At 38.1% G+C, this 15,341-nt stretch overlaps 1 protein-coding gene across 1 annotated transcript; it reads left to right on the top strand.

The window, feature by feature from the left end:
* The first annotated feature begins 173 nt into the window (after positions 1–173).
* Positions 174–10,789, top strand: LOC139962781 (uncharacterized). Its single transcript, XM_071963101.1, has 11 exons — positions 174–403; positions 1,047–1,103; positions 1,442–3,145; positions 3,802–3,901; positions 4,853–4,942; positions 5,991–6,044; positions 6,736–6,833; positions 7,412–7,513; positions 7,774–7,852; positions 8,571–8,774; positions 9,805–10,789. Exons 1-11 carry the CDS (start codon positions 320–322, stop codon positions 9,873–9,875), a joined length of 2,643 nt encoding a protein of 880 aa, XP_071819202.1. The 5' UTR covers positions 174–319; the 3' UTR covers positions 9,876–10,789.
* The last annotated feature ends 4,552 nt before the right edge of the window (positions 10,790–15,341 follow it).

The raw sequence follows: 15,341 nt of genomic DNA, 5'->3' as shown, positions 1-15,341 counted from the left end.
TCCCTAACCTTTAGCAACTACGGATCTAACCTAATACGGTGTTCGATCACAAGGGATATTCCCTTCATTCACGCAAATTCAACAATTGAGCGTAACGGTAAAAGTAGTCCACATAGGGTGTGCATGGTGGTAGAGCGGTTCAGCCAAGATCAAATAAATATGTACGAAGTACATTACATTTACATTGTGGTTGTGCTGGGTAATGGAACTTGTGGATGTTTGACACGGAGTAACATCATGGACTCATGTTTTGTCTCCGTTTCCGTAAAATAATACCCACTTATCATTAACATACGTACTGCAGTGTTCTTTGTTAGTGATGGCTTCTTACCATGATGTTGTCCAGCGGGTTTTGTCGCTTAAATCCAAGCTATCAAACAATCCTCTTCCAGAAACATCGAAGGTAGGCGACGTTTTGTATCGATGCTAGCATTAGGACTAACGTTAGTGTAACACTAAGTAACAGCTGTGCCGTGTAATAGTATACCACGCAAAGGCTATGCAGTGATTGAGTGAGATAGCAGCAGCTAGGATAGTCTACTGAGTACTTTAATCTCAGTCAAGTTTCTGAGGTAAAGTTATATGGGCAAACTAGATGTTATCTGAGACAACAGAGGTAGGAGATATTGCAAGAAATTGAAAAGGGCTCTTTTTGCAGCAAGACTATATACACTACAGCTTAGACTGTTAGAGAAACATGATATCAATGGCAGTATCATGAAATCCTCGCTAAAGTCTGACTTGTATGGTATATTGTTGGCTACACCTGACATCTGCCATTTTTAGTTAGGAATAAACCTATATGTCATTGTTTAATTCTCTACAATCTCACTGAGCCAAGTCTGCATAATTAATGGTGAATAAAAATTGAACACACCAGGTACAGTTTTACACATATATGGACATTGGCTGTTCAGTAGTTGCAGATACAAAATCCAATGAAGTGAAGCAATTCCAGGTTAATAACTGTTTAATGCTATTCATTTAGTCCTACAACAGTATGTACCCAACCCCTTTTAGCTTACTTCACCTATTTGTACCCACAGGTTATTAGGCTGTTGGAGAAATTGTCGAGACTGCCTGTAAATGTTGAGGTTCTTCAGGTAAGCTTAGATTTCATAGTAAATTATTTACTTCATTTACAAAAGATGAAGTTCTGCATTATGTTAAGCATTGAAATTTTAGCCACAGATGTTGTCTGGTTAGAAGCGATGAGAGTTGGTAATTTGAATATTTAGGATATTTTACCAAGGTATTTGGCCAATTACATCATACTACAGTACAGTATGTATGTAAGTTCCTGTAGATTGTTTGAACAAAAATGAGTTACTCAACTATCATTAGACTGTACAATGTTAATTGAGACGGTATTATGATGAAAACGCTATTTAATAACTGAGGTACTCGATCCACGATGCTGAACTTACATTTTCTTGTGCAGGAAACCAGAATTGGAAAATGTGTCAACGGCTTGAAGAAGAAATGCCCAGAGGTAGCGGTCTACGTGAAGCCCTTAATCAGCTCGTGGAAGTCTCTGGTGAGGTCAGCGATGCTTGAGGAGGAGAAACAGACAGACTCTGTTCAAGAGAATGGAGATATTTCAGACACCAATGTGGAAGAGGAGGAGGAGGGGACAGTATCTAGCCCTCCCAGTACCCCTGGGACTTCTCCAAATATTAATACAGACGAAAATGATAATGGCAGGATAGGACAATCATTTACATACTCCCCTCCTCCCGAGCAGGGACCGCCGAGAGGCAGAGGGTTAACTCTAGAAAGGCACGATAAATCTCCTGTTAGGAAAGACTTCCCACTCACTCCAATCCCCTGGAGTCCAGAAAAGAAAATCTTCCCTCCTTTTGTCCCTAGGAAGGAAAGACAGAAGGAGAAAGATGGGCGGGGTAAAGAGATTAATCCGATTCATGGAGATGGAGATTTCAAAGACAAGAAAAAGAGAGAAAGGGGTATAAACGACTCTGATCGTAGTCTGGCAAAGTCAAGATCAGATCCCAAGGGGACTAGTAAGACTCTCTCTTCAAAGTCGAGGGAACTATTCGAAGATAGTTCCAGTCCAACCGAAGAGCCTAGCATCAATAAAAGTCATAATTCTGAAAGCTATTTAGTAGGAAGATCAAAACCAGTATCAAAGGAAGCTATCGATAAGAAACCTCACAAGGCCTTACAAAATGTGGTGAAAAAGAAAACAGTTTCAAGCAATGTCCTGTTGAATGATAAGATTTGCTCTGGATCTCACAGTGGTATCAAGAGGCGGACAGAAGATCTTGGGAAAGACAAACCAAAGGTCAAAAGTCGCTCAGAAACCTCAACACATCCTAAGAAAGTGGTATCAAAATCAAATGTATTTAATGATGATAATAGTTCACTCTTTCAGCCAGATACTCATAACTCTGAGAGAAAGTCTTCAAAACAGGTGAGGGAGGTTTCCCCGGTCAGCGGACAAAATCAGAAAAGGCAAGCCATGCCGAGCGAAGCGAAGGTCAGAAAAATACTGGAGGAGGAAGAAGATATCTATGAATCACAACAGGTCAGTAAGAAACTGCTAGAACACAAGAAGAAAGTACCCTCGTTAGGAGGGTCGGACTTGGACCGAAAGTCCAGCAAGGTTTCTAGTAAAACTGCTTCTCAGAAAGTCTCCAGCCCTGGAACAGAGAAAGTTAAATCACAGACCAGTAGGAATAAACCTGCCACTAAGGTTCCGAAGAGAAATCACGACCTTCCTGATCCGTCCGACGACTCTAGATTGGACGATGTGGGTGAGGGCAAAGTAGAAATAACTTATGAGAACACTGGAATGTCCTTTGAAGATTGCCTCTTTGGTGGGGGCTCCCCTCCGGTTATTAAGAAGCCGAAAAAGGTGACAGTCACTAGTGGCGGAAAGCACAGCAGAGAGAGACAGAGACCTGCAAAGCCAGACGGGAAAACTTCCACCGGTGAGAGATCCGTCTCAGAGAAGAGAAGGAGAGACAGGTCCGAGGAGAACGCTAGCAGGAAAGCAACCAAAGAGGAATTAGGAGGAGACGTTAAACCAAAGAAGAGAAAACCTACAGACCAGAGCGGTTCCTCCAGAAATTCAGAGAAGAGACCACCGAAAGAATCTAAACGAATCGAGAGTGAAGTAAGAGAGGTGAGAGGAAATTAAACCCTTTCTATGTTTAAAGCCCCCAGACTGAATGTGTCCCGACTTAATAACAAGACAGTCGTGACCCATTCATCAAACGTCTTAAACTGACCCACCATCCTCGCCCACCCCCCCTGCACCCCTCGCTCTCCACCCTGCATTGATGAGCACACCCAACAACTGTTTACCTTACAACTGACCATCAAACTATAGAGATGCATCGTGCCTTGATAAATTTAAACAAAATGTGTTTTTTATTGGCTCCTTCCAACTACTGCATGGCATAGACTTATCCAAGGATTGTTCTCTAATTAAGAAAGTTGGTCCAGTCATGGCCGTTCATCTCTCGTCCTACCAGTGAAAGTTCATGTCATGATTCTCCAATTTCAAATTTACTTCTCAATGATTCCTAGGTCTAAACTAAAAAATCATTCCAATCTCTGTTTCATCACCATCCTCCCTCCCTCATCCTACTCCCCTTCTTCCTCTGATCTACTTACCCACTGCTTCACCCATCCCGACCCCCTACCGCATCCCTCATATGGTAGAAAAATATCAATGTTAAGAATGTAACAGGTTTTCACTCTGAAGAGCAAAAACTTGCTTACATGGGTACATTATATGGTGTTTGATGTGTTGTTTTTTTCTTTCATGTATATCAGGCTTCAGAAACAGAAATCGATATGAGTTTACCAGACATCCGCCCAGATTACAAACCGGCTCCTCGACTGCCAGAATTCAAACCATCAGAGAGAAGGAAAAGTGAGAACAAAAGATTTGAAGCAAATTTAAGCCCTTAAAATTTCTGCTTTTTTTCAACCATATTTAATGACCCGGCATTTCGCTTTTTCGAAATAACCAACAACCATTTTTTTTTCCAGCCTACTATTACAGCAGCTGGTTAGACAAAAGTGGCAAAAAAGAAAACCCATCATGTATAGTTTCAAAATGATAGATTATTGGTGTCTGTAGCTCACATTGTTGCAGTACATCTAGATGTGCTTAGGTTAAGACTCAGCCAAGCCTAACAGATTATAGTCACGGAACTATACAGTGACGGCATAAAACCTCGCTAACTATGGCATGCCAACACGGCCACAAAGTTTCATTAACTTTAAAAGTAATATTAAAATACTTTTTGTCAGTCTTGGAATATATACATGCGTATGGTATTGATAAAGTTATGACAACTTTGGAGATCACAAGTTTTCATTGTGATATTTCATTTGTGCCATCTAGTGATGTTTTTTTTGCCCCACTTGAGCACTTTTTTTGTAATTTTTCATCATCGCTTATGAAACTTGAGGCAACTCGAATCTCAATGTAATCTTTACTCATGTATCTCTCAGGGTTTGGTGACGGAAAACAAAACTTCCAGATTTATACTTGCTTCAAGTCCTTTTTTTTTTCTTTCTTCTTTTTGGTTTTGTGTTTATTTCTGTCAGTTTGTTTGTTGGCGTGCTTGTTTGTAATTTTGTTCCTTTTAATTGTTACACCCCCTTTTGCGGGGCTTTAGTATGGACCCGGAAACTCAAAAAGACTTGATGCTGGAGATCTGTAACAATTATGGCTAGCTATCAAAGTGATAATCTTATCCTAGTTGGCTTTTTCAGCTTTATTATATCTATGCTTGTCTGTAGCGATAGTTTTTAAAGTCACTAAAAGTTTGTAACTGCAATAATTTTGTTATATCCTGCAACATTCTTTTGGCAGCTTCCGACACCAATTTAGCGATGCAGTGGGGATCAAAGCAAACCAAAACTAAAGTGTATTCTGGTAAAGCAAGAAAAAGGCACTGGAATAGTAAGTAAACCACTAATCCTTTTCTGAGAACAATATTTTTTGTTTTATAATAAAGTCGTAGCCGGGGAGAGGAAATGGGCAGAGGTGCTGTTTGCAAGATCATTTGACCAAGGGGGTGAACTTGGCCAGTGATCAGATTTGGAAATCGACACTCACCCAGTAAAATGGGATTATTCACATGGCATGTAGTGTGACACAGCAGGAATACAAACAGATTTCATACGGTATGGTCGAAAGGGCGGTCTGAATATCTGGTTTCTAACTCTAGATACGGTAGTTTGCAAAAACAGTTGCCACATGAAACCATTAATTAATCCAGAATATGGATCAGATTTTATTTACAGGTAGCCGGCAGACGGGCGATAAATATAGATACACCAAGATTATCAGTGGATAGACTTGGTTAATCGACCTATAAACCCAGTTTTTTCGCAAGGATAAAAAGTGGGTTTTCAACCCATCAATCTGAATTATCATCCGATAAAACCTAGAATATGATTTTAAAAACTTGAAATTTAATGCCAGACTTGTCATGCTTTTTGTCTAAATCATGATTAATAACATTAAGAACACTTTTCTCAAGATAGTTGGTTGAAATCATTTAAGTAATTACAATTTTCACAAAACTGTTACTGCCAAAAATGCATTTTGAAATGGTTCCAACAATAATATAATTTTTAACATTTCGGTCAATAAACTTCTGGGGTTATTATAACTCTCTGACATGCTGCTGTTGTTTATAAAGTCTATTTTCTGAATCTCAAAGACATATCGTAAAATTTTGATCGATTACCCACTAGCAAAAAATCCACTTTGTGTCGATAAATAATACCAGCATCTAAGTACTTGAAAATACTTCATAGCCTGGGTTTACCAATCAAGTACAAAATGCCTGAGTACCTCGGGTCCCAGAGCAAAGTACTAAATTTGTCTGATTGTCACAAGTAATTTTTAAGTACTTTCGATGTATGCAATATCATATTTTAAATAAGTCAGTATTAACTTCTGTTTTCCCTTTTTTCTTTGATTAATTTATTCCTCCAAATAGGTCTTCCATCATTACAGGAAATCTGCAAAGAGGTGATTTTTGATAATATCGAAGGTGGGTCTTGGTCATATTTTTCCTCCATTTTTGCTTTTTATGGTCATATTTGTCTGATTTTCATTGATTTTATGCTTGTTTTGGTAGTATAGCTGGGTTTGGAATAGAACATGCATAGGGGTAGGCCAAGATTGTCTTGCATTATAAGGTTTTTTACAGCGTAGACTGAAACCTGGGTAGCCAATAAAAGTTGAATAAATTAGTTTGATAATTTCCTTTCATAACATTTTCTTTTCGCTTCTCGCAAGAATTTGCAGGAAATTGTTCCAAAACAGTTGGATATTTATTCATAGTGATTTGTAATGATTGGAGGAATGACTTGGCAATGTAAAATTTTGTGACTTTCAAAACAACTTGAAAATGGAAATGATTTATAATAAGCAACTATTAATCACCGTACATATTGAGATGGGGATGAATATTGAGAGGGTGTTGTTACTATATCTATAACATCTCCCTGCACACCAACGTAACGTATTACTACCATTTGAAAGGTCGTTCAAGATTCCAGGAATTTTCCACACTTCACACGACTTTTTAGAGGTTCAAAACCTGTACAACAGTTGAACAATGCAGAACTAACAATGGTAGAATTCCCTTCTTGTTTTTCTTGGAGGGGAGGGGTTGGGGGGAGGGATTTTTTGTCATTTCTTAATATTTATTTTACATTTTCTCTTCGTCCCATTTACAGCATTGTACGACACTGGTGGTGTTCCTTTTTACATAATGGAGGATATCTTAGAGAAGTGCAATGCTCAACAACTGTTGAAAATAGAAGACTATAACCCAGTGAGATATTTTAACTTTCATTCTTTTTTCTTCTTTTTTTTCTTTCTTTCTTTTTATTTCATTTCAATCCTTTCCTTCTGATAATAATCATAAAAACAAATTACTTATTTTCCTTATGGTGTAAATTGTTACAACAGGCAGTTTTTTTTTTTTTTTAAACCGAATGTCCAGATTGATTACAGCAGATTTGCCAGATACTATAATGGCCAGGGGCAAGGAACAAAATTTGACACAGAATATTTTTGATAAACTGATTTATTGGGACCAAGGAATTTTGGAAAGACAAATGTACAAATTTGTTTAAAGATTACTGTTACCTCTCAAGATCAAGTGGGAGTACAATTGTATTTTACATGTCAAAACACTCTAGCGTCACCTCTATTTGCACATCCCCCCCACTTAACCCATGCAGTTTTGTTACCTCTTAAGGCTATGTGGTACTTCAGATGCATGGAGCTCGTCAAATCACCATACTTCCCCCACCCCCCCCCAACAACTAGTCTTCCCCTAGCCTATGTCCATAATTGTTACATTCCATGATGCAGCAAACTTTTAACGTCTTCTTTATCGTTCTCCAGAGCTACATTTTGGAGTCTGATCATCTTTGGAAGAGGCATGCCGAGAGGACCTTCAAAGGGGCGGAACAGGAAGAAATGGAAAGCTGGAGGGAACTCTATCTGGTAAAGAAAATCTTGTGTTAACCTCCAGGGGGATAGCTTAATTATGTATAATAAATAAATTAAAAATAAATTAAAAAATAAATAAATAAAACAGGAAACATCTTCTGAGTAGCCTGGTGAAATATTTTAGCTCAATTCTTACAAACTCCCATATTTTTTAAAGATATTTTTATTTTGGTAACCTGCATGAGATCCTTCCCGTACCTAGAAGATTTTCTCGCAGCTTTTTTTCAGAGTTTCGTTCCGTTTGTCTTTCACAGAGGAAAAACGACGAGAGGGAATACAAACTTTTGGCGATCACGGCGAATATATCGGCTTCGATGGCAAAGAAGGAGACGGGTAGGGTCTCGTGGAATTGTTTGATTAATTTAATTGATAAGAAAAAACAACAGTTTAATTACTCTTATGATCGTTGAGCGGGGATTTTGATGAAAGAAAGGATGAGTGACTCATTCCTAATTTTAGTGGCAGGCACAGAATTTCAAAGTTTTGGGAGAAGGGGGGGAATGGGGTGGCAGTGCCAAATTTTCCCCAATTGATTTAGGTATGACTGAACCTTTGTAGAAGAGCCAGAGGCAAATGAAGGATTTTATAAAAGAGGTGTGTGGCCCCGTGGGTTATGAAGCTAACTACCATGTAGGGGGTGAGGGGTCTAGGTTCCAACCCCTCATAAAAAAATTAAAATTTTGAGATGTCAAATGGTGTAGTCTGAGGCATATTTAAGACTATAAATTAGGTCTATAAATAGCTCCAAATGCAAGGTTGTGCTAATAAATACAACTTTTTGTGTGATGTTGAATATAAGGGGGAAGGGGGGTGGGGCAGGGGTGTACAACCCATAGCTGTGGTCTAATATTTCCCTGAGTGAATAAATGATGGGCTGTGGGCCCCCCTCCCCCCAAACCCTCTCCCATGTGCCCATGCGAAGCATCCAGAAACTGTCTACCCGACACACAGTGTAACAGGGAATCCCCAAACCTGTTTCCATTTTGACCTTTAATTTGTGGATATATCTCAAATATTCAATGCTACTACCTTATTTTGACTTTATTTGTAGGACGTCTCACCAAACTTGCCTTCGTGGACAGACCAGTCAAGCCACCTCGTAATGTGATTCGTCAACAAATAAGGCACGGAACCTCCTCCTCCAGTTTGCCTCACAAGGCACCACAACCGAGGAGAGACGTCATCCCTGGGGAAGAGCCATCCCACAGAATCATACCGGACAGAGAACCATCTTCTCCAGTTAAGAGACAGCGAAGTAAGGATCGATCGTTTCGAAGCATTGCGCATTTCTCTTACCCGACACATTATAGGTCTGCTGTATTAGACCCCAACTATAGCACGCTATCATGGGAAAAGTTTCTTGTGATTACGTAATCGACCTGCCTTGGTCGTAAAATGACCTCTTTTGACCAATTAATCTGCAACGCCTGCCACATATTCTTTCTTGTAATGAGGGTCTTTGTGTGAAATGCTGTATGATTAACTACACTGTAGACATGAACATATTTCCACACAGTGTTTACACAAAAAGCCTAATGGTGTTAAGAAGCTATGCAGGCTAACTGTTGAGCCCGAGGTCAATTTACGACCGTGGCTGGTCGATCACGTAATCACAAAACTTTCCGAGCTATTATTGGAGACAATAAAGCAGATCTTTAAGTCAATGTACTCCTTTTTGTTTAAGACAGAAAATTCTGTTCAAGCTATCAACCTGCATTGATTTCCTAATAATGCTCACATTTCAATATTTGCTAAGAAAAAGGTCTTATTAACAACTGCAAAATCCTTTTATGTTTTGCTTATCTCTAAATGTCACTTTTGGCAAATGTTCATTAAAGGCATTGAAGACTCGCCCCAAACCGCGTGCCGCGCTCTGAAAAAGTTAAATTTCTGTTGCTTGCAAGGGATGTTTTCTTCTTGTCGCTACAAAATGCAGACAGTAATGAAACGTGATACCTTGTTTTCTTTAGCTGGACCTGAGATGTCCATTGCTGCTATGTACACTGTGTTATGGGTATTGACCGTAGCTGTATGTATTGACTGTACACTAGTGTCTAATTACTGACGGTACCAGGCTGTGTGTGTATTTTCTGGGATGGATGGTGGTGTTTAACACTTCTGTTACACCTCATTTGAAACTAGATCAGATTACCGGCATAAACATTTCTTTGTGGGCGAGTCTTCACACCCTTTAAACATTTTTTTTCCTTTGTTTTCTATGTTTTTTTGTAAACAGTAATCAGTGCCAAGGTTTATCGTTCTTTTTCTGTTACAATCTTCTTCAGCTGCCAAGGTGGTCGCGCCGATGATGCAGAAGACCTTGAAGATGATGAAACGAGTCAACAAGCGGAGATAGATGGCGACATACAACTTTTGTCTACTTGAAACCATAACGCACTCGATGACTTGCCAGTAATCCAGCGTTGCCAGAGAAAGGATTGGGAACCGGAATGAAATCAAAAAAGTATGAAGGTTCAATGTCAGATAGATTCTATTGGAATTATCAACGAAGGGTATGTGAGGTACCATGTCAAAGGTCAGATGCAGAGGGGGCTGCAGCATGCATGGCTGCAGCTTAGGCTTCTGTGCTCCACAGTTTTACACAATAGGTGCTATTGGTCTGGACAGATAATCTGTATTATTTGATATTTGATTCAGCTTTGCTGCAAGAGATCTAGCAGCCTCTGCAGCTCTCCTTGTTGACAGGGTGCGTAGAAATAAACAGGCCATCTCTCAATGAACCTCAATTAAATGTTACCATAGAATGTCCGTGCAATGAGAGGAAAGTTAGTCTTGAAATTGGACTTTGTGTTGCCTTTCTTGGACAATTTTTCAAAAACAGCTATCACATGTATGAGACTGAATGTAAGAGACTGACTTCGGTCAGCTTGCGGCTTTGATAAGCCAATGAGGCTTCTTCGCGAGTTCCTGCTTGCAGGAGGATCTAAAATACATACATATATACATACACATGGTAAAACAAGGTCATTGAAAGTAATTATAATTTTCCATTTCTGGGAAATTTACAAAAAAAACTTGAAAATTTCCAGTACTTCAAGCATGTTTGTTTTACTAGGTTATAGGGAGAGATATCAGTGAAGTGTTTGACCAATGTTGTGGTTGTTTTTCGGTTATTTTCCATTGGAAATTTGACAAAAACAACAGAAGATATAATGACTATAAATATATATGTAGTCACAGCAAGGTTATTATTTTAAAGCATCAGTGTTGCTTGCACTTTTTAAAAAACCTGATTGAAAAATGGAGGGTGTTTTGGTTCACAAACTTCACAGTAAATGCAGAAATTGTGGAGATTTATTACTGACCGTTTTCTTCTTACTTGCTTTGTACAAACACTATAGTGAATATGATGTGATGTATGTACCCAAACATTGCGGTAATGTGGGAAGGGTGATGCAATCAAGTTCTTCGGAATCCGCATAAATTACTCCAAGATTAAATCATGTAGACACATCATCTGCATTTGCTGTCGTATAAATTAACTTCACCTTGTACAATATATAAATTCATTAAACAAATTCCTACACCATCGCCAGTGACTTTAGATTACTACCCCTTCTATAGAGTTAACAGTGAAATGGGCGACCCCAGCATTTCAATGGATGGTGATGTTATTTCGGGGTCCTGGTGTGCGTGATCTGTGGCACTGTTTATAGATCTCTGAAGTAGAGTAACGCGAGAGCACTCACAAGTACGAACACACGCCGATACGAACTTGCAAACAGACACAAGTTACGTTCCTTGAGACAGTTTAACTTCAAACTTCGTAAATATGTTTGAAAAGATCTCTTGGCTCAATAATTAGAAACAAGATTCTATGTACTGCCAGTGAACAACTCAATGTGAACAACTCAATGAACTCAACTCCATGTTAATTGGAGTGTTAGCTCAGTGGTTAACGCCGGTGCCTTTCAATCATACGGTCCCTGGTTTGAGTCACTCCAAGATTAATGTATGTCGTCCAGTTACAGAGTTGTCGACAATTGACAATTCATGATCATGGACATTAAATATGAATGTAAGAGACTGACTTCGGTCAGCTTGCAGCTTTGATAAGCCAATGAGGCTTCTTCGCGAGTTCCTGCTTGCAGGAGGATCTAAAATACATACATACATACATACAATGTGACCGATATGACAGCGCCCTCTATAAATTTAGGGTGTGACTAGAGAGTCTCATTGCAGCCACAGTATTATGAATATTCAGTGTGTTTGTAATTTGGTTTTATTGAGAAGTGCTGTAACTAGGAACACTGTTTTAATGAAACACACATCGGTTTTAGTGAGAAGTGTTGTAAACTAGGAACACTGTTTTAATGAAACACACAATTAGCTCGGAGCTATGGTTTGGGGCTAAGGATGGAAAAGCCTAGAGGAGGGCCAAGGCAAACTCAATGTGTCAACGAAGTATTCAGAATATATGCCAAGGATAACAAGATTAATTAAAGAAATATTCTAATTTGTTTTTTTCCCCAAACTGGAAGTGAAACCGAGAAAAGAAAGAGTGGAAAATGATTAAAAATTATATATACCAATCAGTAAAATCAACAATGGGCATTAACTCTTACACAGTGATTTTAGTTGCATCTTCAACTGTGGCAGCAGGCTACTAACGGGTGCATACAGTGCCCTGGACACCCCGGACAGCCCTATGATTTGCTGCCCTTACATACTCGTAGATTCGGTCCAGGAATTTGATGCCAAAATTCTGGTATGTAAGTAACACCCAAAAATAAAAAAATATTGGAACATGTGCCGCTATCAGTATTAGTCATATTTACAATATTGAATTAAAAAATGCATAGTTGGATTAAAACTCATTCTTACAACACTTGCAGAATCCCAAATATTTTACCTGCAGTATGTGTCCACGTTTAGAACTCATACTCATGTAACCGAAAGTATGAATAGTATTCGTGCAATTATTACCAGGTTTGATAATATGAATCAAAATAGAATCTCATAATTTTTTTTAAATTCGAGACTCATTCTCACACGGAAACGTACGAACAGTGTACCTGCGTAAGCGCTAGAGTTAGTGATAATAATAGCGATATGAATCATGAAGAATTTAATTTTAAATTTAATATTAATTACAGTATTAGTACACATATTTTGAATGAAGCATATCGCATTGAACAGTTAAGAATTTCGTAGACATAGAAATCATACATAATGACACCTGAGTTGGTGTAATTTTAATAAATTGGAACTCAGAAAATCTGGTGATCAATAGGAAATTATTTAACTTATTCAACTGCTTTGATGATATTAACAAAGTGAATAGTGAAATTTACATTAAGATTAGCTGGGGATTAGTGGATCATGAAGATTAATCCTTAAATTAACTTTGAATGGAAATGTTAACACCTCTGTGTGAATGCAATGTGGTGACCTATTTCTGAAATATCAACAATCACAATATGGATTAAAATTATTTCAATTTTTGAATTTAAATTATTAATTTTGTTTGCAACAAATTTTTGAACTATAGGCCAAGTAAAAGAACAAATTTCCTTGCGTATCTCTTTCCCGCATTGACCATGTACAAAAGGTGTGGTTAATGATTATTTCATGTGGCATCATTAAAAGAATAAAAAATACATATTTTCCATTCATTTCTCCAAGATTTGAAAAACTTGGCCAAAATTTACATTTTAACATTAATATAGACACATGACATAGAGAAGATATGCCATCTATAAGGTTCGGCAGAAAATATCCGAAAATGATATCACTCATCTGTGGCAAAAGTTGCTACATTCAAATAAAAGAGTGAAACTGAAGGAACCAGCCCCCCCCCCCCACCTCCCTCCTTTCTTTGTAGCCAAATTTCTAGAATGTTGGTGCAGAAATTCTTTTCTTTGCCTTCATCATGGTCAAATTAATATTGGTGAAATGGATACGGAAATATGCTGTTCATATATATATTCTTTGTATATTTTTTGTTGGTGATCCATTATTTGAATGTATTTTGAATTTTCAAGTTTCTTTACTTATTTCTTCTTCTTTTTCATTTTCCTCACTCTCTCCACCTCTCTCTCTTCTCTCATCTTCAATTTTATCCTCCTCGGGGATTAATTCATGTTATGTTGACTAAATTAGACACAACACATCCCAGTGAGTAAAACTGGAAAGTCTCAGGGCAAGAACAACCTCATATTGAAAAATTAAAAACAAAATTTATGGGTTACGAGACATTGCTTATGGACTCATTTCAGTTTCGGTTTTTACCAGCAGAGTTTGTTTTTATAGCCAGAAATACTAGCTAATATAGTATAGCTAATATAGCTAATATACTAATAGCTAAAATAGCTAAATAGCTAAAAAAATAGCTAATATACTAATAGTATTCACCATCAGGAATGGTAAAGCACAGGAGGACTGTATTCTTAGATTCTTTACATTGAAGTAAAAAAAAAAACTGAGATTTAAATTTTCAACTCTCACCTTAATAATGAATGGTCTACAATTAAATTGTTAATGTATGGGATGTAGGTGGGTTGTACATGGGTGTAGGATGGGGGTGGGGTAGGGGGTGGGGTGGGATTAATAGGTACCGTAAGAGGGAGGGCGTTTCATCCAATCAGTCACCATAATTGTAAGTCTTGCTATCTCGGGCTCAGAATGAGTATCTGGCTACAACACGGGGAGGGGAATGCTCAATTCTCACCTTTCGTGTAGACTAGGAAACATACCCTCCCCCCCCCCTCCCCAAGAAAAAGAAGACATGATTTGATTTGGAACAGATTATCTATAGTCTGACAAAATTCCTGGCAGTTATGTCTGTAAACTTTCGTGTTTATTCATCAATGTATTTTACTGTGTTCCTATTATAAATGTGTTCCTCTGTGGCCAATGGACTTGTTTCATAAGAAAAACAACTATTAAACGGGGGGGGGGGGTGTCCGGTTTTCTTCATGGGTGTAGCCAGGATTTTTCAGTGGGGGAAGGAGTGGGTGGGGCGAGTGGCATGTGACAGAGGGGGGTTATGAAGATGGCAAAAAAGATTATTATTTTGTCATATTTTGTACATGATGCTGGCGACCGTATGTAACATGCTAGTTTCTTTGTCATATTACCTGGGTCAATTTTTTTTTTTTTTTTTTTGCAGACCATCAAAAAGTATAAGAATCATGATATTGACAATTATAAGTTTGCTGTTGTTCTTTTTTCGGGGGTGTGAAGGGGGGATGGAGGGAGGTTGTAAATAAGTTGGAATTGCTACCCACTCCATTTTATTCGGAATTTTAATATGAATTCAAGAAACTTATTCTAGTTATTGCTGCAATATGAATGCAATGTTATTGCAATATATTCATATTCATTCCGTGTTGTAAGGTAAATATGAAGTAAATGTTACCAGTTATGAGTCTAAGAACAAATTTTTTTTAAATTTTTTTTATTTATGCTATATCCAGTAACCATGGACGCACATTTCCCGTCATCCATACAAGGGTGAATCCAACTCTTATATTTAAACATGACAGAAATGATTATCTACCTATGAAAAGGAAAATGCATATTACATAAATAAGTCGGAGTTGTGGCCCCGTTTATGAAATTGTGTATGATGGCATTTTGGGCATTGGCTGAAGAGAATTTTCAAGTATCAATCATTAGTTATCAAGTAATATGAATATGGTGGGGAGGTGAATTGCTTCTCCTCAATGATAAAAATGAATATTAAGATGTTCACCATATCCCAATTTAAGGGAGTGTGCCCACAGCTACCCCCAACCCCTTCCCCCTCCCACCCCCTCCTATCGCTCTATTCCATTGAATACTATCTTTATCATGT

The sequence above is a fragment of the Apostichopus japonicus genome, chromosome 21, assembly GCF_037975245.1.
Source record: "Apostichopus japonicus isolate 1M-3 chromosome 21, ASM3797524v1, whole genome shotgun sequence".
NCBI lineage: Eukaryota > Metazoa > Echinodermata > Holothuroidea > Aspidochirotida > Stichopodidae > Apostichopus > Apostichopus japonicus.
The sequence above is the reverse complement of the archived record's forward strand: the minus strand, read 5'-3'. Positions and strand labels throughout refer to the sequence as shown.

Bases quoted from the DNA above. Each gene is read 5' to 3' on its own strand.
- LOC139962781 (XM_071963101.1), top strand. From the start codon at position 320: ATGGCTTCTTACCATGATGTTGTCCAGCGGGTTTTGTCGCTTAAATCC. The intron at 6,045-6,735 runs GTGGGTCTTGGT...TCCCATTTACAG, and splicing joins GATTTTTGATAATATCGAAG to CATTGTACGACACTGGTGGT. The intron at 7,853-8,570 runs GTAGGGTCTCGT...CTTTATTTGTAG, and splicing joins GATGGCAAAGAAGGAGACGG to GACGTCTCACCAAACTTGCC.